The following is a 23835-nucleotide window of genomic DNA, read 5'->3' as shown; positions in this document are numbered from 1 at the left end:
CTACATCCATAACTCTAAACGATTTAAATAACTCTGTCTGTACATATCTATACCCTTTGTCTGCCTCTTGTTGAACTTTTTTGTAATATACACTTGTAACTATGTGGAGAGGGCTTATTTAAGTTGGATAACTTGTGCCCAATCCGTTTCTTAATTGAATAAAATATATTCAATCAAAAAAAACCTGGTGGGTAAAGTGTTCACCTGGTGGTTAAAGTGTTTGCTCATGACATCGAAGACCCAGGTAAATGCAGCGTAAAGTTATGATCACTGACATTGGAGAGAAACACGTTAGGTCACATTTTTTTACAAAGGGAAAAAATATTTTATTAGTCATATATAGCGTGTAAATGACAGGGGTGTGAGCTCGGTGCACGATCATTATTTGACAGACAACGAAATTGTAACGAGTCCAAGTCTATAGTTCTTTACAAATGATCTCCTGCACACTAAGGACTGGATTTCATAACTGGATTTCATATAATGTTCTAGTGCTGGAATTCACACCACAACGTTCGCTTGTCCACGAAGCAAAAGGTGGACATCCTGTCATGGTAGGGACTTAGTCTTTGAGATCACCCTTCTTCTTGCTTCCTAAACGCTGAACATTTTAAACGATGCAATAATCTTCCCTAACAAATAAAGACTTGGTTATAAAATAATCTAACTTCACTTAAAATAGTTTTGTACAAAAATAATTCGATGTAAATATATTCGGATCTTCTTCAACCTTCAACAACAGGTGCTGCTTCAGCTTATGTTCATTGTAGTTTGGACGGTATTTTGTGATGATGTATGTTGTAGGTGATTTAATTACATTTTCAATTTACTGAGGAGGCCTGATGGAAAACAAGCTAAATCACAAAGAGTCATTAGCATCAGCAGTGACTACCTGTAACCTGAGTCCAGTGATATTTATGTGTAGTAACGGCTATATCCCACTCCGAATATACACAGTACTGCTAGTATCCATGGTGATCCTTCTTTTATCCCTCCTGCTCCACTGGCCGGACAGCTGGGCTTCTCCTCTTCCTCCTCCTCCCCCGTGTACTCCCAGTTCCCACACCGGGGGAAGTGTTTAGGGGGTCGGGGCATCTGGTTCAGCTCCCCCACCTGTACGATGAGAGCCATCCCGATTGCCACGTGGAAGTCGATGTGACAGTGCAGCAGCCAGAAACCTGAATAACAGAAATAGAGAATGACACGTGGAAGTCGATGTGGCAGTGCATTAGCCAGAAACCTGAATACCAGAAATAGAGATTGACATGTGGATGTCGATGTCGCAGTGCAACAGCCAGAAACCTGAATAACAGAAATAGAGAATGACACGTGGAAGTCGATGTGGCAGTGCAACAGCCAGAAACCTGAATAACAGAAATAGAGAATGACACATAGAAGTCGATGTCGCAGTGCAACAGCCAGAAACCTGAATAACAGAAATAGAGAATGACACGTAGAAGTCGATGTCGCAGTGCAACAGCCAGAAACCTGAATAACAGGAATAAAGAATGACACGTAGAAGTCGATGTCGCAGTGCAACAGCCAGAAACCTGAATAACAGAAATAGAGAATGACACGTACAAGTCGATGTCGCAGTGCATCAGCCAGAAACCTGAATAACAGAAATAGAGAATGACACGTGGAAGGCGATGTCGCAGTGCAGCAGCCAGAAACCTGAATAACAGGAATAGAGAATGACATGTAGAAGTCGATGTCGCAGTGCAACAGCCAGAAACCTGAATAACAGAAATAAAGATTGACACGTGGATGTCGATGTGACAGTGCAGCAGCCAGAAACCTGAATAACAGAAATAGAGAATGACACGTGGAAGTCGATGTGGCAGTGCAGCAGCCAGAAACCTGAATAACAGAAATAGAGAATGACACGTGGAAGTCGATGTGGCAGTGCAACAGCCAGAAACCTGAATAACAGAAATAGAGACTGACACGTGGAAGTCGATGTGACAGTGCAGCAGCCAGAAACCTGAATACCAGAAATAGAGAATGACACGTGGAAGTCGATGTGGCAGTGCAGCAGCCAGAAACCTGAATAACAGAAATAGAGAATGACACGTGGAAGTCGATGTCGCAGTGCAGCAGCCAGAAACCTGAATAACAGAAATAGAGAATGACACGTGGAAGTCGATGTGGCAGTGCAACAGCCAGAAACCTGAATAACAGAAATATGAGAATGACACGTAGAAGTCGATGTCGCAGTGCAGCAGCCAGAAACCTGAATACCAGAAATAGAGAATGACACGTGGAAGTCGATGTGGCAGTGCAGCAGCCAGAAACCTGAATAACAGAAATAGAGATTGACACGTGGATGTCGATGTGGCAGTGCAGCAGCCAGAAACCTGAAAAACAGAAATAGAGAATGACACGTGGAAGTCGATGTGGCAGTGCAGCAGCCAGAAACCTGAATACCAGAAATAGAGAATGACACGTGGAAGTCGATGTGGCAGTGCAGCAGCCAGAAACCTGAATAACAGAAATAGAGATTGACACGTGGATGTCGATGTGACAGTGCAGCAGCCAGAAACCTGAATAACAGAAATAGAGAATGACACGTGGAAGTCGATGTGGCAGTGCAGCAGCCAGAAACCTGAATAACAGAAATAGAGATTGACACGTGGATGTCGATGTGACAGTGCAGCAGCCAGAAACCTGAATAACAGAAATAGAGAATGACACGTGGAAGTCGGTGTGGCAGCGCATCAGCCAGAAACCTGAATAACAGAAATAGAGATTGACACGTGGAAGTCGATGTGGCAGTGCAGCAGCCAGAAACCTGAATAACAGAAATAGAGATTGACACGTGAAAGTCGGTGTGGCAGCGCAGCAGCCAGAAACCTGAATAACAGAAATAGAGATTGACACGTGGATGTCGATGTGGCAGTGGAGCAGCCAGAAACCTGAATAACAGAAATAGAGACTGACACGTGGAAGTCGGTGTGACAGTGCAGCAGCCAGAAACCTGAATAACAGAAATAGAGAATGACACGTGAAAGTCGATGTGGCAGTGCAGCAGCCAGAAACCTGAATAACAGAAATAGAGAATGACACGTAGAAGTCGATGTCGCAGTGCAGCAGCCAGAAACCTGAATACCAGAAATAGAGAATGACATGTGGAAGTAAATGTAGCAGTGCAGCAGCCAGAAACCTGAATAACAGAAATAGAGATTGACACGTGGATGTCGATGTGGCAGTGCAGCAGCCAGATACCTGAATAACAGAAATAGAGAATGACACGTGGAAGTCGATGTGGCAGTGCAGCAGCCAGAAACCTGAATACCAGAAATAGAGAATGACACGTGGAAGTCGATGTGGCAGTGCAGCAGCCAGAAACCTGAATAACAGAAATAGAGATTGACACGTGGATGTCGATGTGGCAGTGGAGCAGCCAGAAACCTGAATAACAGAAATAGAGACTGACACGTGGAAGTCGGTGTGACAGTGCAGCAGCCAGAAACCTGAATAACAGAAATAGAGAATGACACGTGGAAGTCGATGTGGCAGTGCAGCAGCCAGAAACCTGAAAAACAGAAATAGAGAATGACACGTGGAAGTCGATGTGGCAGTGCAGCAGCCAGAAACCTGAATACCAGAAATAGAGAATGACACGTAGAAGTCGATGTGGCAGTGCAGCAACCAGAAACCTGGATAACAGAAATAGAGATTGACACGTGGATGTCGATGTGGCAGTGCATCAGCCAGAAACCTGAATACCAGAAATAGAGAATGACACGTGCCCAGATACAACCACGTTCCGGCATCAGCACCATGGGTCATGTATCAGTGCTGTCAGCTTGTAAAATATTGAGTATGTATCCTAGATCTTGACGATAAACACTGATTTTCCAGAAAAAAACACGATTTATCTGCTGTTATTGGTGGACTACCTACCTCGTATATCACCACCCATTCTTACGGTCATGGACCACCAGCTATGATTATTTCCAATCATTCTTATGATCGTGGATAATCTACCCGTATTTTCTCCAATCATTCTACCACCTACCCGGATTATCTGTAATCATTCTAAGCTCAGGGACCACCTATCCAGATTATCTGTAATCATTCTATCCCCATGGATCACCTTTCAGGATTATTTGCAGTCATTCTTATGCTCGTGGATCACCTACCCGGATTATCTGCTTGAAACCTGATGACAGTGTAGCCTCCATCAGGAACCGTGACGGTGTCTTTAGCTATAGGTGTGTCTAGATTCCTTTCAATCAGACCATCAGCATCCATCTGTTTGATCTCCTCTAGAGAGGTAGATTCGTTGACCTGGTTAGAATAAACACCAAAATGACATCGTGTAGAATAATAGTATGGGGCCTGTAAATCTAACCATTTTGTCAATCCTCTTTACTGAAAACTGACCTGAAGTTCGTAATTCATCCTTTCTTGTGTAAAAACACATTCATTTGGGATGTCTGCTTTATGTTCGTCACCCTTAGCAATATGACGTATGTCTTTAAACATTATTTCTCGACCAGACAATCAACTGATCGATACAACGAGCAACGATCAAAGTTTCAGAGATCTGGCATGCAGCCAACAGCTTCAAGAACTGGCATCTGGAACTGCTCATTTGTGACGTCATTCCGACTTTACTTCACAATATGATTTGAATGACGTCATCAGGACTGTTTGTACGTATTAATACGCAGCGAATTTCCGGGAATCGAATACCATCACGTTTTTCAACCAACCAGATTAAAGAACACAGTGACTTTTGGTTAACAATCCAGGTTAATCTTTACTGTAAAACAGGACAATCTTAGCCAGCTGCCTGAAGTTCGAAATTTACCCTTTCCAGTGTGAAAACACAATTTATACGTTTGGGATGTTTACTTGATGCTCGCCACCCTTAGCAATCGTCGAGCTATATGACGGATGTCTGTACATATTATTTCTGGACCAGACAATCAACTGATCGATACAACGAGCAACGACGCACAGCATCAGAGATATGGCAGTCAGTCAACAGCTTCAAGTCACCGTGCCACACGACTCTTTCCAACATGTCACTTTACGTCCTCCAGAGGTTGCTAGGGACACATCCAAATCCTTGAATCCCAATAGGTATTTTGAAAGCGTGATTAACCCTAATTAAAGTCGTAATATGTTTCGGGAGATTAATATGCGAATATCTGTTAAGTACCATTTATCTTACAATGGGTTGGTTCAATACATATCTACCGAGTGAAGGCATAACAATACCATCATGAGTGACTAACCGCTAACTACGTACAATCATGTAAAGTGCGCGCCTCCACAAATTAACCTACAATTACATCCTTGGATTATCAAAGCAAGACGATGATGCAAACTAGATACATTTTAAAGAAATATACATATACACTTTAAACTATAACGTTTCTACTCTTACGTAGGCCATTCCACTGAATCAATGAATAATAAAATGTGGAATGTTGTCCTCCATACTCTGACAATGGGTCATCACCATGGAGTAGCCAATCAAACCTGAAATTCGATCTCCAAATGTTTGTTACCTATTTCTCTCAAACGGATGTATAAGAAATTGTATTCTTAAACTAAGCAACACCATTTTAAAACAACGTCCCCCAAGGGATGAGGATGGTGTCGTTGCAGTTAACGTATTTGAGAGGTATTTAGAAGTTGGAGCCGTAAGGATGGATGAGCATCGTCTTCATGATAGTGAGAGCGACGTGTAGGTGCTGACACCGTTATCAAACAGGTGATGAACAGAATAAACATGGAGAGGCATATATAAAGTGTGAGGAAGTGTTTATGCACTACAGTGGGATGACAGCGAACTGTTCGTAATATTTTTATCTATTGCAATCCAGTTAGATTAACATCTAGTCTCTCTGAAATGAATATATCACACAGAATCGGTTCCTATATTATATTCAAAAATATAGTGAAAAGGAACCCAGTCCATTTACAAAGGTGTCATCAAGTAGAAACGATGTGCGACTAGGATGATTTTGTCATCTTCAATGAACTTTGCTCGTGCTATCAACCATTAGTCTGCATCACCGTGACTTGATGCCTCGACTTTCGTTTACCTTTATGCTATGCTAGTGAGTTGATGAGCTGGGGATCTTTACTTGCCACATATTCTAGACTTCCATGGGCTTTCTTGGATATATCTGTGTCAGTGTCTGTATGACAGACTACAATCCAGTGTCCAAATATACGTAAGAAACGTCAATCTAATGACTATAGTCAGTATCGATTTAGAATTATGACTCACCCTGTCCATGGCCACAACCCGGAAGTGGTGTCCGTGTAGATGTATCGGATGGTTGGCGTTGAAGGTGACGCCCTCATCAATGAGCAACATCTCCACCGTGTCGTCCAGGTCCACCTTGATGAGGTGGATGCACTCACAGTACTCATGGCTGCAGTTCCTGGTGTTGTGGGGGCCGCAGAACATGTCCTACGGAGAGAAGGAATCTGGGCTAGGACGGTCCAATGTCTGCAAGACCTTGTGTATTGATAATAATCTTGTTTATTTGCAGCATGGAGTCTGTAGGATGGTATTAAGAGCAGAACGTGTTATAGGCCTTCTGTATCGATCATAATCTTGTATATTTGTGGTATAGAGACAGCAAGATGTATATTTTCTTCAGGGATAAAAGATTTTTACGTTGTTAATTGTTTCGGAATTTGAACAGATGCAATGCACCTTGAAGATGATGTAGATGATATACTATTTTACATCCCCCATTCATGAAGAATACTTGATTAAAGAGACAACTTATCAATTTCAACCAAAAGTCGAATAAACCTTTTCCAAGAAGAAAACATTAATTCATTTGGCCAGCCCAGTGGGATTTATTGTTGGAAGTAGTCAAATGCAGACTTTGTTCTTTGTTCAAGCAAAAAACGTCTGTCAGATACAAAAGTCTGTTCCTAATGGTAGAAATACATGCTGGGGGTCCAAGAATAAAATGATAAGTTTATGAGATATGCTGGTTTTTCTTGAAATAAACGTGAGGAGAAAGACGTCTTATAGAGTATTTTGTCTTAAAAATTTACATGATCCCCTAAAATCGTTGTTGTTTTAAAGACAGAAGAAATCCTGTCAGCCTTTTTCATCAAACAGGACAGGAATATAACTGCAGGACAAATACTAAATATACACCAAGTTTTGATAGTGACAAAAACGACTGAAATGAGAAATGCATATTTGACGGTGATATATTTGATACGGGCATCGTAGTGATGTTCGGAGCGTTTCGGCGATTGTTTTAGCCCTGTAACGTGTGTAAATGTTGGTCAAAATCAATTTTCAAGTGTATACTTTCTTGTGCCCATCAGTTTACTTCAGGAATGAGTGAGTGAGTTTAGTTTTACGCCGTACTCAGCAATATTCCAGCTATATGGCGGCGGTCTGTAAATAATCGAGTCTTGACCAGATAATCCAGTGATGAAAAGCATGAGCATCGATCTGCGCAGTTGGGAACCGATGGTATGTGTCAACCAAGTCAGCGAGCCTGACCACCCGATCCCGTTAGTCGCCTCTTACGACAAGCATGGGTTACTGAAGATCAATTCTAACCCGGACCTTCACGGGTTTTTACTTCAGGAACTCACCTTGGGTATGTCAGCAAACTGAGACAGGGGTGGTGACGGAGGTTGAACATTACTGATATGATTCAGCTGTGGTAAATACAGTCTTTTATTCAGGTTAACGGCAGCCAAGGGATAGAACTCTTCGTGGTGGAAAACATAGTTGTCTATCTTGTTGAAGTCCATGGCAATGTAAAACTTCTTATCGGGCACCTGCTTGAAGTGCGGCGGATCTGCCAGGGTGGTGTTCAACCAGGCCACGGGGGTCATGTCAGGGGTACCCTTCTTGTTCCAGGGGTTCAACAGCTGAAGCATTTAGTAGTCAATAAAATTACAGCTTGAAAACGTATATGTATAAGTAGAACTGAACAATATACGTAATAAAGGCTTTTACATCGGGCAGCATGGCGGAGGAAATTGTACTCATGTGGGAATTGGAATCCGGGCCTTAGGCGAGACAAGCAAACCATTTGACCAGCAGGCTACCTGACCACCCCATAACAGACCTACCCGATCTAATTTTGTCGCCTCTTCAGCTGACAAATGTTGATGTGCTGTGCACCTTATCACATTCCCTTCATGTCGGGTAGAAGAATGTGCCTCTCAGTTCACAGACATAAGAAAACATTTCGGGCGTGTAAAAACATTGGAAGAGATACACTTGAGTAATACAAGTCATCAGAGAATATGTAGATATTTTTCGATGTCACTGCTGCAGAAGCTTTTCACTGCATTAAAGTCGTATACGTTTCGGCACAGTAGTCAGAGATTGATATTATGAACGTCATCGACTACGACAAAACAAGTCACAAAATCTGACCACCAAATCCATTAAATCTCTTCTTACCATTTACCCGAGAAGATTCGGGTTAGAATAGGTCTTCAGCAACCCATGCTTGCCCCAAATGGCGACTATGCTTGTCGTAAGAGGCGACTAACGGGATCGGGTGGTCAGGCTCGCTGACTTGGTTGACACAAGTAGTAGACAGGATAGGGGTACGGGATCAGGGTAATCTAAAGCTTCATTTAATAGATGAAGCCTTAGTCAGACCCTTCCCATTACCATCTACTATAAAGCTTTATTTCATAAAATAAGACTTTAGTCGGGGACGCTACTATAGCGGACGTTGGTATCTTGCCTCTATGTCGTGTTGGTAGGAGGTAGCATTGTGCCATACGGTACAATCAATAATTCTTCTCTCACAAACCCCCTCCCTGGCCCATCTCTCAAGTAGTACAAGTTAGGTTCGTCGGCTTTGATGTCTACCTTATCTATGACACTATGCCATGTTTACCTCGACGAAACAGTTTAATGTAAATCGTCTGTTATATTTTTGGTGTTTGTAATAAACGCTTGCCGGGCTTTTTGTACTCCCTGTTCTATATACTTTTTTTTCTCATCTTCACTGATAGCAGTACTTTTACGAGACTTGGACTGAATATCTTGTTTCATTTTGTTATATTTTGTGAGTTCGGATAGGATCAAACGAAACTCCTCCTCTGAGATTTTGTTGTCAGTGAGTGCCGTGGAAATAAGATCGCTTATGGTGTTAAGCTTTGCTTCAGCTAGAACCCCGATCTCATTATGCTTCAATGCTTTACGATGCAGTCTGCGGGATACAAGCTTAAGCCCTAACCCCAACACCCCTGTCACCCCAGCTGTTATTTCGAGCCCCATCACTATAGGTGCGGCCACGATGGTAGCTAACAACCCAACACCTGCCACCCCTAGGCCCATGCTAGTTGCCATCAGGGCAGTGTCAGCCCCGTCCACGGCATTGAAAGCTCTATGGTATTTTTTATATAGAGATTTACGCTTGTCACGGTCTTGTTCTAGTTGACGTCTTACATCACATAACTGTCTCAAGCGAAACCCGTCTACGGTTTCCAGGGTCTTCACTACTTCATCTATGCCTGGGTACAGTCCCATCCTATAATATATATTACTAAAGATATTTTAATTGGGTTTTCAGTTAATAGACGATCTAACGTTCTGGTACTAGTTCAGGGATATAGTTCAATCCCGTAATGTATTTTAATTGGGTTTTATTTAACCTTCGATTAATGTACTTGAAGCCGATAATACTTAGATTAACGTATGTGTAAAAAAACAGGGTCTCAGCTCTACGTCCATTAAGGAGACGAACCCCATCAAGGGTTGCTAAAGGTTTGTTTCCCGATACCTTAATAATACAACAACGTTGGTTATTACACCTGGCTTCCCAACCTATCAGCATATCATCTATAATTTTAATATACCTTTCAGTCAAACTTATATCTCCGAGATAGACGTCTATGAGGAATGTGAAGTTTTCATAATATTTCTAAAGACCTCTTGGGGCTTAAGTAAGTTGAATGATGTCTTCACTTTCTCCTTGGAAGTTACCATGTTGCCCGAGTGGTTTGGTATTGGGGTGATATTTATATTATTATATTCATAAACTAACTCTCCTGCTGCTAATACCTTGTGGCGGTGCGGAACGAACGCTCCTATAATTATGCCGTTGTTCTTAATCTCGGGGACAAAACCATCTTGTTTCAAGGTGATATAAGGTGCGGTGAGGGTTAAGTTGACTAACCATTCAGGCTCTTTAAAATCTGATAACGACACCCGCCTATACACGTTGTCTTTGAAGTGTAGGATGTATAAGGTGTCTTCCTCACCAGGTTGATCGAATCCTCCGTCCCCTAAATCGCTAAGTGTAGTGTTGGGGCGAATCCAAGACATTGCTATAATATTATTACGATATAATTTCCAACTGGTTTTCTGATAATAGTTCAGGGGTGCACTTCACCCCCATGAAGTGTATGTTGTCGGGTAGGAAGATCTTGGTTAGTGATATAGTGTCTTCCACGATCACGGTGACACCCTGCAGACTGGTTTTGGAGTCGACACCCACCCGCACGCAAACGCTGCAAACGCGATACTGTTGTTGTTTCCCCACCGAGTTTGACCCCTTCACGATCTCTACATCATCCCGCCGATGGTTCCCTAGGTAGACTTGGATGACCAGTGTTGAGTTCGCCGGTAGACTCTCCAGGATCCTGACCACACCTTCGAATTCAGACACCAACTGCAATACCACGCTTTGCATCCCCGCTTTACTCGATAGCATGTGGGCTGCCATACTGGCGAGTGGGCTGATGACTACGCTTACGCCTCTGAGTCGGGATGTAAGCCACGAGCAGGGTTCCGTTGTTCACGACTTTGTTTAGGTGGTTGTCTTTATTATCCGTGAACACGTAGGGGAGCCGAGCCTAATATTGAGAAACCAGTCGACTTTACCCGGTAATAACACCCACTTGTCATCATCGGTGAAAACGAAGCGATATGGTTTGTTTCGGCGACGGTAGTGCTCTCAACATCGGTTAAGTCGAACAGTTTGCCCCCGTATGGGTATATCATCCAGTTATCATCCCCGTGGTGACAAGGGTGTACTTAGTGTTGACTGCCGCCTTTGAGGTATCTACTATATCACTTAGGTTGCTAGTACCACCGAAACTTCAACGCTTATATAAATGCTGTTTTAAGTTGCAAGGCATTACACTTTACCATCTACTCCGGGTCGTCGAATCCGCGGTGTCCCCGAGGTAGATCGAGATCCCCACATTGGTGCATTTTTCAACTTCATTCCGGGCCTTGTGCGCTGGTCATTTTATGTGCAGCGCTTACGCTGAGGTATCCTATATTCACGAGATTATGATTTATATCTAACACCGATATTATCAGCTCAGGGATGTTGTCCTGGGTTAACCTCTTATATTGCCACGTTGAAAACGACTCGGTTCTACCGCCGTTGTATTTCTCCGCTTTAACCGCACTGCTCTCAGTATAGTGGAAGGGTGGCCTCCTTGAATGTTGTCCGCTTGTGCTAACCTGGTTGAGATGAATGCACAGCCTCGGTACGGTACTAGGTCGGGTAACTTCGTGCCTGTGGCGGTAGTCGCTTGGTTTTATCTCTTCAGGCTGTATACCGAGTGTCCTCGCCAGTGGTCGACCGAGCCTCAAGGAGTTTCTTCCGTTGTTGATTAACACCACTGTACCGCTTGAGTCGCTCATCTTGAGTTCGGCTCCCAATGGTTTGAATACCTCGTCGCTTAGAGAGCACACGCTGTAGTAACCATCAATTATCTTGTTGCTAGCCACCTACTTAACAGTTTATTGTTGCTAGCGCTGATGTTAGTCCATCGTGGTAGGTAGGTTATATCGCATAGTGCTACTTCGAAGTTGACCCGACGTGTTATCGATCGCTATGCCAGCTGAACGGCCTCGCCGCCGTTATTCCTGGAAGTGTTATGTACATGTTATATAAACTCATTATATAATAGTTTTAAAACATGAAGATCGTGGTCGCTGATGGATTGTATTTCGACGCCCAGTTCATAGATGTATTCGATAAGTATAAGTTTTCGTGACTAACGCTAAGACAGTGCACGCTTTGGTTCAACAACCCGATGCAGTTCTGGCAGAATCAACTCAACTTCGCCGTGTGGTGCGCCACAACGGGTGTGGTGTATCCGACACTCGGCGTGGACCGCTGAGTCAGTCTGTGTTCACGCTTCACGGTACTACCAGGTCAGGCGATCCTCAAAGAGATCAGCTTCACCTCACAGGAAAAAAGCGCGGAATGCAGTAAACAACCAGTACGATAGACGGGCCTACGAACGTATTTGCAACGAATTCGAATCGACACTAAAACGGATTGGCGCTTTGCCGGACCGAACCACGGATTGGGTATTCCTATCGCTCACAACATGCCTCTCGTGGAAGCCAGCCAGAAGTTGCAAGATTGGGGATACAAGTCGTATCATCATATCACAACAAACGAGTGGGATGACCGCTACATGGCATTCGACGACAGCAAGGATTACCGAGTTTGAGGTTCGAGCAGGGGGTGACTGGAAAAATTCATGTTGGAATCGAAGGGTATACTCGCGTCGGCACCGAACGCTTGAATGACTCGATTCGAACGCACGTGTGGGCACTGTTGCGCGCAGACGCAAACGCTGCTCAATATACTAGGTAAGGGACTGCTTACGACGCCAGAAACAGTTCGTCAACGTTGAGGATGCTATCAATGCTCCAGTTGATCTCCCGAAAGTGCCATCAAACGCTACCAAGACGTGTTGGAATATGCCAGGTCGAAAAGTCGACTACGGTTCGACGTGGGACTGTACATGGCTCCGAGCGATATGCAACTGAGAGTAAAGTGGTGGGCTACAACAACGAAATAATTGTAGCCACGGCGGACCAAAAGTTACGCCAACCTCGATGTCAACGCCCCCACGCCCCACCACCCACGACCGGGTGAAACGGGTATAGTGGCGCCACCACCGAGCCTAGGGTTCAACACAACACCACCTGTGGGGTGGCCCCACAATCTGGAGCAGCACATCGATAGTAAAACAGCCCTGGTGGTTGGTGGGGTGGCTTTGGGTATTATTTGGTTAAAAATTCCTTAGCCGCTACGTACACCAAACCAGCTACTGCGACGATGGCTGCCCACAAGTTTTGACTGAGCCACGTAGCAGTTTTAGCTAAAACACTCAGCAACCACGAGACGATGCTACCCAGGATGCCAGGCAGGGCTTCAGCGGCCTTACAAGCCAGTTTAGCTAGAGTTTCCCGAAGTTTTTAATCCACTCTCTGACACCACCTGTGCCGGCAGGTGTCGGGGTAGTACCCCCACCGGCAGGCGTCAGTGACACCACCAGGGTTGATATGATGAAGCCCAGTGCAGTCAGAATGCTGGTGATGGTGATGCCTTGTTCACGGAACAGGATTCGGATCCTATCAGCTAGCGTGGTGTCTTCATTTAGGACTCGATCGATGGTTTCCCGACATGACTCTACTGATCTGTGATCGGAGGGCTTCCCGGTTCGAGGAAGCGATTCCAACCGAGTCCGCCTCGCCTTCCAAGTTTTTATTCTTCCTCGATACGACGCTTCATATCATCGCCTTCAGTTTCGTTAGTTTTATTTTCTCGCGAAATGCGATGCGCTCATCGACTTCGCTCAGTTTACCCATGTTGTTAACGAAGTTCTCCACGCATATGTTTCTTGCTTCGTTTAAGCCTCGCAGTTCTCTCAGAGGAAATTCGAGACCGCAAGGGTTTATCATGATACGTAGCCAATATTTTTCGATACTGTCTGACGCTTTAGCGCTCCTAGTATTGACTCTGGCTGCTTGCAGATCTTGGACGGTCTTAGGAGGAAGTTTAGGTCGCTACCAGAATCTACGGCCTAGTTCATCACGGATAAAGTTACTACCATGACGACTGGTGAGTGTTGATAAGGCAAGCGCTTCTCTCGCGGCGCTTTATTCATGAGATCGACCTCCGGTAAGCCTTCAATCGCAACGCGTCCTTTATTATCGACTGTAAACTTGGAATAGTCCCTCCCCAACGGTTTGATGTCTTCTATTTTCAACTGCGCTTGTAATAATCGCTGACAGTTGGCTGTACGAAGTTCACCACTTAATGAGGATGAAACATCATCCCCGAATGCCTGGGCACTATTATCCCACATATCCTCCATAGGGATATACTCGCCATTATTTAGTATTAAAACTTATATATTTCATTTATATAACAATGTACGGTAGAAAACTAGATCCTTTCAGGAGATCGAGAGCCACTAGGTGTCAAAGCCGCAAGGCCAGTCGGTGACCATCACCAACAATCCCAGCAAGATAGACCAGAATCAAACGCTGCTGGTTAGATTTCCAAACCTTGGCGCTAATGACCTCATTGTACCAGGCACTGTTCGACTGGCGCTCAACATCACGCTGACCTCCGACAACGACAAACGCGAAAGCTAGTGCGGAACGTAGGTCGAGCCATTATCAAGAAAACGACCATCAAGATCACCGGTAACGAGGTGCTGAGCATCGACGACAGCGCTTTACGCCTTTCACTGCTACAAGGACCTCTGAAAAGCGAGGAGAACGCTATCAATGACGACGGTACCAAGGTATCAGTAAATCGACCAGATCGCTGATTGGGTATGCCTTCACGGCAGACCAGTTAGACAAGCTATCGGACGGTGAAAAGGCCATCGCCAAGCCGCATCGGAACCGGTTCTGGCGCGTCGCCGACTTCGAAGTTGCTCACGAACACGCGCCGCTTTACCAAGCCGCTGGGTGATAGGCTTGAATACGAGCTCACGCTTAACGACTACAGCAAAGTAGTGCGTATCGCCGAACGGCGATGAGGCTAGTTATACCATAGACAACATCTCTCTGAGTTCGACATGGTCACTAACCCGAGCTGGCAAGGCAGGTTCGAAACCAGTACTCGGGTAATGTGGCCATCCTGTACGATCGTATACTGAGGCATAGATCCATCGTATGGGATAAGAGCCGACACTGTGTGGAATATCAACCTGAACGCGCCGGGCGCCGATCGATGAAAGGCATCCTGGTCGCCCCCGTGGAGGATTACGAACCGCTCCGAGGGACAGCGGTGAAGTTTTTCAACCCAGAGATCGAAAAGGTGGAAGTGACCATCGAGGGCGCGCCCAACCAGCTGTTTAGTCATGGTATGCGGCGTACCAGCAGTGGGATGAGATAAAAAGCTGCCGAAAGCAAACATCCATATATAGCCAAAGACCTGGACCTATCCTCCGCGTAAATCGGGTGAATACTTAACTAACAAGTACGCTGTGGTTGGACATGCGATCCACGGATGACGATAAACTACACGGTAGCGGCCGTGAGAATAGACAATGGTAGCGAAGGAATTACTATCCAGATTACCAAGAAGGCTCAACCCGCTGGCAAGTTGAAATTATATCTGTACGCTATTATGGATGCTAAACTTAATATAGACAATGGGAGATTCGCGCAAGCCATTTACTGATTTGCCCATTTATTGATTTGCCACCCACACCACACACTGCATATAGTGTGCGGGCAGACTGGCTGTGGGAAGACCGCTTTCGTGTTGGATATGTTGGAGGGTACTACAGGGATGTGTTCGACCACATCGCTATCATGTGTCCTACTCTGAGCATGAATAAAACGCATTACGGAAAGACCTTTTGGGTGATGACGGACCCTGACGCATACAGAGTCGATCCGGGGCCACGCCTACAGGACTGGTTGAAAGCTTACCATATGAAATTTAAAGGGGAGTCGACGCTTGTTCATACTGGACGACTGCATTTAATCGCGAGATAACAAAAAGAGAGATATGCTATCGCATCTGGCATTTTCAGGCCGACACGCAAAGCACAGCGCCTGGGTGCTAACGCAGAAGTTCAACTCGGTGTTGAAAGACCTCAGGAGCAGACGCTGATGGGTTGCCTTATTTCACTGCAAGGACAGGGATTCGCTCAAGAGTGTTTGAGAGAGAACGATGTGATGAGCAAATTAGAACGGAACGGGTGAAGAAACAGCTAGCTGAAACTAAACACGCTAAGCTCGCGGCTCAAGACCGACCAACCAGTGGCCTATAGTGTGTTTTAGCTTAGCAATGCTTAGCAATGCTTAGTAAATGCTTAGCAATGCTTAGCAAAGCTTAGCAATGCTTAGTATAAATACTTAGCATTTAGTTATAGTTATGGTATTTGAAGTGCTCGTCGCGGTGCAACTTAACTTTCATTTCTCTGTGTTTCGCTTTATATCGTATATTATATTGTTAAAACTAAAACTTACTTATCATATTATAGGATGGAGTGTGAGGAGTTGCTAGAGCAACTGTTGGTACCCCAAATCACCACAGGTGGATGATGATAAGCGAGAGAAACTGGTGGCGCTATTGTTGGTGGCAAAGCCAAACATTACTTTGGGGAGTACACCGGATAAAATTCACAAAATGTCAGCCGAAGAAATCGATAAACTGTACGCTAAATACGAGACTAGACTAGGTTCAGAAATGACAAAGACAATAGGATCGGCTATGACCCAGATATACACTGGTATTAAGGCCATACTTCCTTCCCATCCCCGAGCCGACTTTTACCTGTGGGAAGACCTCGAGAAAGACCCTTTATCGAACACTTTGAGCTCTATTAGCTGCGAGCTGTATCACAAATACGGTATGTTGTTAGCCCCGGTTACGGCGGCGATTATCACGCAAAGCATTGTCAATTTGAGAGGAAAAATAATAATAATAGTATAGATGGATGCTGCACAGGAGACCCCTCAAGGAGGAGACCCCCTTCAGGAGGAGACCCCACCCCAACTGGAGGAGACCCCTCACAGGTGACTGTGAACCCTCCCACAGTCACCAGGCAGAAGAATCCTAAGAGAGTAGCTGCCGGTAAAAACGGTGGTGTAACCAACATAAAATTATCAGGGTGACTCACCCGAGCTTAATTTGTTAGTTGTATGCGCAACTGCTGCCGTGGCTATCTCGCGGGTTATATACGACGCGGGATCGCAGTGAGGAACCCCCACAATTAAAGGTCAACCCGCATATCATGCAATAAAATATATATTTTATATCATATACATAATGTCTGAGGGGAAAACGTTCGTCAACGACGATACCACGCCACCGTGGTCGCCAGTCTAGCCGTAGGATACGCCGGGTTGACCAAAATGGTGCTTAAACAACCAACTATCAAGCTAGATTTCAACCTGCAGGATATGGGTATGCTAATAATGAACCTTGGTATGGCGATGGCCACAAAAGACATCCTAGTAAAACAAGGAATAATACCTGAAGATATTATGAAATAAATATAAGGATGGCTACGATTGCTATGATGGTCGGTGGTGCGTTAGTGAATGCCCTGGCATTTTCCGAGTAATTTCCTCTTCTCTAAACTACGAGAGTCACACGCCGCTGAAATACAGGCGGAGAGGAAGCGCACGATCTCGCTATTGAGAACTTACAAATAGCACAGGCCGAAAGTACGCTTAAACAACGCCCAGCGGATCGATTACATTAACGAACAACTCAGGCGTGAAAACCATGCCGCTCAAACATTCCACGATGTCGACGACGCAGCGAGACAATACTACTTATTAACTGGTAAACGATTGAGCCACTACAGAAGCCAACACTCGCCAGTACTACACACCATCCAAGGGACAAATGGACCGTGAACTGACCTTCATAGCGCTGGGTATAGCGGCGACTGCTTTGGTTGTGAAACAATTAGACTAATACACATATAAATATGTTAACATGTATAGATGTGAATACATACTTATGGGGAAGACCGAGACCTGTGGTAGGGTATGCGGTACTCATGGGTACTGTTATTCCCACATGGGAAGTCCCAACTACTCGTGTTCTGTGTGTGGTATAGGAGTCAAAGGACACTATTGTTTATGTAAAGCTCACGGGGCTAACGTAGTCAGACATCACCTCATCTACGAGAATAAAAAGGCCTACATAAAAGAACGTAGGCGATTTCTCAAGATAGACCCCAATTAGAGATTATTACACACTTACGTATAGATATGTTTGTGGAACTTGATCCCAGTGAAGACATCGAATCTCAGGTAAAAAACATACTCAAAGATAAACTAAACTTCAGATTTCAGGTAATATTGAAAATGGTATGGATTAAAGATGGTGTTAAGTATACTCGTCCCTTCGTATGTGTGGGGAACATCACGACTCAATATCAGATAGATTGTTTTACAAGTATATCGGAATACCTGCTAAACTTCAAGGAATACTATATCAAACAGTGTGAGCACTGGATCGAAACAGCCCATCTAAAAATAGTTCATTGGGGTAACGGAGAGGATATATGATTTTTACATTTACGGCGCCCAATTAGACATTAATTCCTTAGGTGTGTACGCAATTATGAATACTATACAGTTCGTGACGCACTGAGCTGTTGTAGTAAGTATTTAAGAGGCTGGCGATGCGCGCTGATAGGAATATAGATGTCTCAGATATTAAGCCCCTGATAGATGATAAAATAAAACAGGAACTAGCCAGTCTTGGAAGTATCAAATTTCAAATCACAATTAAAATGACACTCGAAAAGAACGTGGGGATGTTACCGAAAGCACGCTCAGCCTTACTCCGAGGTGTACAAGAGGTCGTGACCCAGATAGAGACTATAAACACATCGATCGATACTAGTTTTCAGCAGATACAGGAATACCTAGAACGCTACACACACTTGGGATCCGGGTGGGCTGTAGATAAAATCGATATTGTCTATCTAGACATAGCTAACTACGTGCCGCTCAAAGGCGGTCATACCTAGACTTGCCTCCCTACTATAAGAAAAAAACAGGCCATAGTAAACGTTAAGAATAGAGGAAACGATTGCTTGAGATTAGCTATCAGATCAGCCTTGTTTCCAGCTGACACTAATTCGAACAGGCCTTCTAGTTATCCCCAAGACGATGGACTCAACTGGGATGGTATAGATGAACCAACCCCCATATCCCAGATCACTAAAGTAGAAAAACAGAATAATCTAGCTATAAATGTCTTTGGACACGAAGACGACACAACAATAATACACAGGCTCAGCTCGTTGGTGGGGAAACGTGTTATCAATATATTTATGATCCAACGAGGTGAAAAGTATCACTACACGTGGATAAAACATTTCAGTCGGTTGTTGTACGATCAGTCGAAATACAAGGGGAAAAAACACTTTTGTATGCGATGTCTGCACGGTTTCAGCCGAGCTGATTTATTAGAATCCCACCAGGAGTATTGTCAAGGTGTGGACAGACGGCTATACGATCGACATGCCCGAGGAAGGTGACAATATCCTAAAATTCTACAACCACAAGCACCAAATGTCTGTTCCTTATATTATATACTCCGACTTTGAAGCATTGGTCAAACCAATTTAGGTTGTTGGGGATACTCCCACAGGTGAGAGCTTCACATACAAAACACAAGAGCATGAAGCATGTGGGTTTGGATACATAGTCGTCCGTTGTGACGGTGAAACGAAATCTCCGTGGTATACAGGGTCCTGACGCGGTTGAAAGGTTTCTAAAGTGTTTGAAGGAGGAAGAAGAAATTATTAGGGAAAAGTTGCATAGAATCGCCCCATGCGTATGACCCAAGCCGACAGGTTAGCTCACTCCCCGTAGCATTAACTGTCACGCAGTGTGACTCACCACTGAACGGTGATTCGGTGAGAGATCACTGTCACATAACCGTAAGTATAGAGGCGCCGCCATAACGAGTGTAACCTCAAGCTTAGAATCAACCCTAAAACAATAAACATTCCCGCTTGTCTTTCACAACTTGAGAGGGTACGACTCTCACTTAATCATGCAGGCCATCGCGAAAAATCGATGGTAATATAACGCGGCATCCCCAACAACATGGAGAAATATCTCTTTCAGCTTAGACGGATTTAGGTTCATTGACTCGTGTCAATTTCTATTGTCGCCATTAGCCAGCCTGATCAAAGCCAACGATACCTTCCCTATCACCGATCGATACACAGACGCCGACTAGATCTCTGCTTATGAGGAAGGGTGTGTATCCCTATGAGTACATGGATAGTTGGACTAAGTTCACCGAGACCAGACTACCTCCCATCAGAGAATTTTACAGCAATCTGACAGACTCGAAATATCCAAGACGATTACTCGTGACGCTATTAATGTATGGAATAAACTTGGTTGTAAAACCTGGGTGACTATCACGATCTGTACTTGAAGATGGATGTACTACTATTAGCCGACGTGTTTGAGACATTTAGGAGGACATGTATCAAGCAGTATAAACTAGATCCAGCATGGTATTACACCAGCCCAGGCCTGTCGGGATGCCTTGCTTAAAAAGACCGGAGTTAAGTTGGAATTGTTTACTGATTATGACATGCACCTGTTCATTGAGAAAGGTTTATGAGGTGGGATCTCCATGGCAACCAAACGATACGCTAAAGCAAATAATCAATACGCGAATGGCTACGACCCTAGCAAACCAACCAATCACATTCTCTATCTCGACGCCAATAACCTGTACGGATGGGCCATGAGTCAGTATCTACCAACAGGGGATTCAAATGGGTATCATCCGATTTCGATATTATGAGCATCGCTACCGATTCAACAAAGGTTATATCCTCGAGGTTGACTTGAGTATCCCAAAGCATTACACGAATCACACAACAGCTATCCCCTAGCCCCTAACGTATGAGGGTTAACCCAGACTGGATGTCTGAATACCAACATAACTTGTTAGATAGGCGGGTGACGGGCGCTGAAAAACTCGTGCCTAACTTAATGAATAAGACCAAATACATAGTTCACTATCGCAACCTGCAGCTGTACCTGTCGCTGGGTATGAAACTGACCAAAATACACAGAGTGCTGAAGTTCAACCAGAGCCCCTGGATGGAGCCTTACATCAGAATGAACACGGACCTCCTCAAAGCTGGCCACCAGTGACTTTGAGAAAACTTGTATAAGCTCATGAACAACTCGGTATTCGGGTAAGACGATGGAGAACCTGAGGAAACGCTGCGGACGGAAGCTGGTTCGGTCGAATGAGGAGGAAAACTCAGGAAGCTGATCGCTAACCCTGCATTCAACCGTAGTAAGATATTCGATAACGACCTGGCTGCCATACACATGAAGAAAAGTCACATAATATTAAACCGCCTGTTTACGCTTGGGATGAGCATCCTCGATTTATCCAAACACTTGATGTACGACTTTTACTACAACGAGCTGAAGAAACAGTACGATGACAGGTGTGAAGTAATATATACTGACACGGATTCCTTTGCTGATGGAGATTCAACCGAGGACGGTAATGAGGACATGAAAAACACCTCGATTTGTAATGACACCAGCGACTATCCCAAGGACCATACCATACACAGTACGGTGAATAAAAAGGTCCTAGGTAAGATGAAGGACGAGTGTGCTGGCACGCCCATAGTCGAAAGTACATAGGGTTGAGGCCTAAGATGTACTCCATACTGAAGGTCGACAATGGTGAGATCCGAAAGCTAAGGGTGTTAAGAAGCACGCGGTGAAACAACACATCAAACACGCCAGATTCAAGGAAGCCCTGTTCAAGACCCGCACCTTTAAACATAAAATGAACACACTTAGAAGTGATGGACATAGGATATAATGGGTTGACTATAAATAAAACATCATTATCACCTATGGACACTAAACGCTGGATAGCCATTGATGGGATAAACACGCACGCCAGACGGCATGAGAAAAATTGAACCAAGAACATAGGTATAAATAAATGGTGACATGTCACGGAACCAGAAAAATTTGAGGCTATTTACTACAGTCCGCGTGGTATTGGAAAGGAGCTAGCGCTGTAGATAAGCTGGCTAAAATAACTCGAGTATCCCCGAGGAGGTCAAAACATGGCTTGAAAACAAGCACTTTGGCAGATATATTTACCACCACCACGCCATGTGCCTAGAAGGAAGTTTGGTATTAATGTACCTAATAACGTTCACCAAGCAGACCTGCTGTTCCTACCTCACGACAGGGTGAGACGTAAAACCTACAAATATGCTCTGACTATCGTGGATGTAGCCAGCCGGTATAAGGAAGCTGAACCATTGACCGCGAAAGATTCTGCCCAGGTAGCTCAAGCCATTGAACGCATATACAAACGCAGTCCGTTGACATGGCCATCAGAGCTCCAAGTTGACCCCGGGCGGGAGTTCATGGGTGCCGTGTCACAACTGCTAGCTAAACACGATACAAAGGTCAGGCGTGGTACGGCTGGAGCCCATCGCAGCCAAGCCATAGTTGAGAGATTCAATAGGACTTTGGCTGAGCGCTTATTCGGACATCAGTATGCAGAGAGATGGCTGCCCCAGGGAAGCGATCGACTGAATGGGTAATGAGGTTACCTAAGGTGGTGTCGGCAATCAACCATGAAATCACTCGTCTCACCGGTAAAAAGCCGGCAGACGCTATCAAATTAAAATCGATAGCAGCAGAGCCGGCCGCTCCTTTGCGTGGGAAGGAGAAACAGATACCAGATAGGGCGCTCGTGAGGTACCTATACCAGCCGGGGGAACACGAAGGGGATAGCCGTAAGCGAGCCACAGATCCGATATGGTCAGTCAAAACTTACAACATAGATAAAGTTGATATGAAAGCCGACGAACCTACCTTGTATTTCTTGATGGATGGTCCAGGGAGGGGGTTTGTAAGAGAAGAATTATTGATTGTACCGTATGGCACAGTATTACCTCCCGTCAACACGACATAGAGGCAAGATACCAACGTCCGCTATAGTAGCGTCCCCGACTAAAGTCTTATTTTATGAAATAAAGCTTTATAGTAGATGGTAATGGGAAGGGTCTGACTAAGGCTTCATCTATTAAATGAAGCTTTAGATTACCCTGATCCCGCGTAAAACTAAACCCCTATCCTGTCTACTACTAGATGTATTTGACACGTTATCGTGATTTAACTTCTTTGAATTGGGAAGTACAATACTGAGTGAGTGAGTGTCAAAATGTTGCACTCACGAAATATAAGAACTTGTTACCCATATAGTTTGTCATATTGTATCATGATTTTGTTTTTGACCTCAAGCTGGGACTGTTTCTGCGACTGGTTTCAGCATTGGACGTTTTGAGTGAGTGAGTGCGTTTTACACCGCTTTTAGCAATATTCCAGCAATATCACGGCGGGGGACACCAGAAATGGGCTTCACACACTGTACCCATGTGGGGAATCGAACACGGATCTTCGGCGTGACGAACGAACGAACGCTTCAACCACTAGGCCACCCAACCGCCCCAGACGTTTTGAAGACGGTGATTGATTTTAATTTGGTGAAACACAAATGTAAACTTCCTTTTGGTCGGCAGGTAATATAGACATAAGCTTTCTCGGGGAGCCATGTCAATCTACACTTGACAAAGAGGCAGATAATATAGACATAAGCTTTCTCGGAGAGCCATGCCAATCTACACTTGACAAAGAGGCAGGTAATATAGACATAAGCTTTCTCGGGGAACCATGCCAATCTACACTTGACAAAGAGGCAGGTAATATAGACGTAAGCTTTCTCGGAGAGCCATGCCAATCTACACTTGACAAAGAGGCAGGTAATACAGACATAAGCTTTCTCAGAGAGCCATGCCAATCTACACTTGACAAAGAGGCAGATAATATAGACATAAGCTTTCTCGGGGAGCCATGCCAATCTACACTTGACAAAGAGGCAGATAATATAGACATAAGCTTTCTCGGAGAGCCATGCCAAGCTACACTTGACAAGGGGGTATACAAGGGATGCGATCTAGACTACAAGTAACCAGACATACAGTTTTTTATAGAAGCCATGTGGCTGAGGGGTTAGACGGATG

The 23835-nt window shown here is 44.5% G+C and overlaps 1 protein-coding gene across 1 annotated transcript in view; it reads right to left on the bottom strand.

The window, feature by feature from the left end:
• Positions 1-296: 296 nt before the first annotated feature.
• LOC124256869 (laccase-2-like) overlaps positions 297-23835 on the bottom strand; it is a 37293-nt gene continuing 13754 nt past the window's right edge. Inside the window, exons 5-8 of the mRNA XM_046690838.1 lie at positions 7600-7885; positions 6254-6439; positions 4146-4293; positions 297-1178 (exon numbers count right to left, since the gene is read on the bottom strand). Of these exons, the coding sequence (XP_046546794.1) occupies positions 916-1178; positions 4146-4293; positions 6254-6439; positions 7600-7885 (883 nt within the window). The 3' untranslated portion in view covers positions 297-915. The remainder of the gene's footprint in view (positions 1179-4145; positions 4294-6253; positions 6440-7599; positions 7886-23835) is intronic.

Source organism: Haliotis rubra, unplaced genomic scaffold (genome assembly GCF_003918875.1).
Source record: "Haliotis rubra isolate DU_JTF1 unplaced genomic scaffold, ASM391887v1 Scf641, whole genome shotgun sequence".
NCBI lineage: Eukaryota > Metazoa > Mollusca > Gastropoda > Lepetellida > Haliotidae > Haliotis > Haliotis rubra.
The sequence above is the reverse complement of the archived record's forward strand: the minus strand, read 5'-3'. Positions and strand labels throughout refer to the sequence as shown.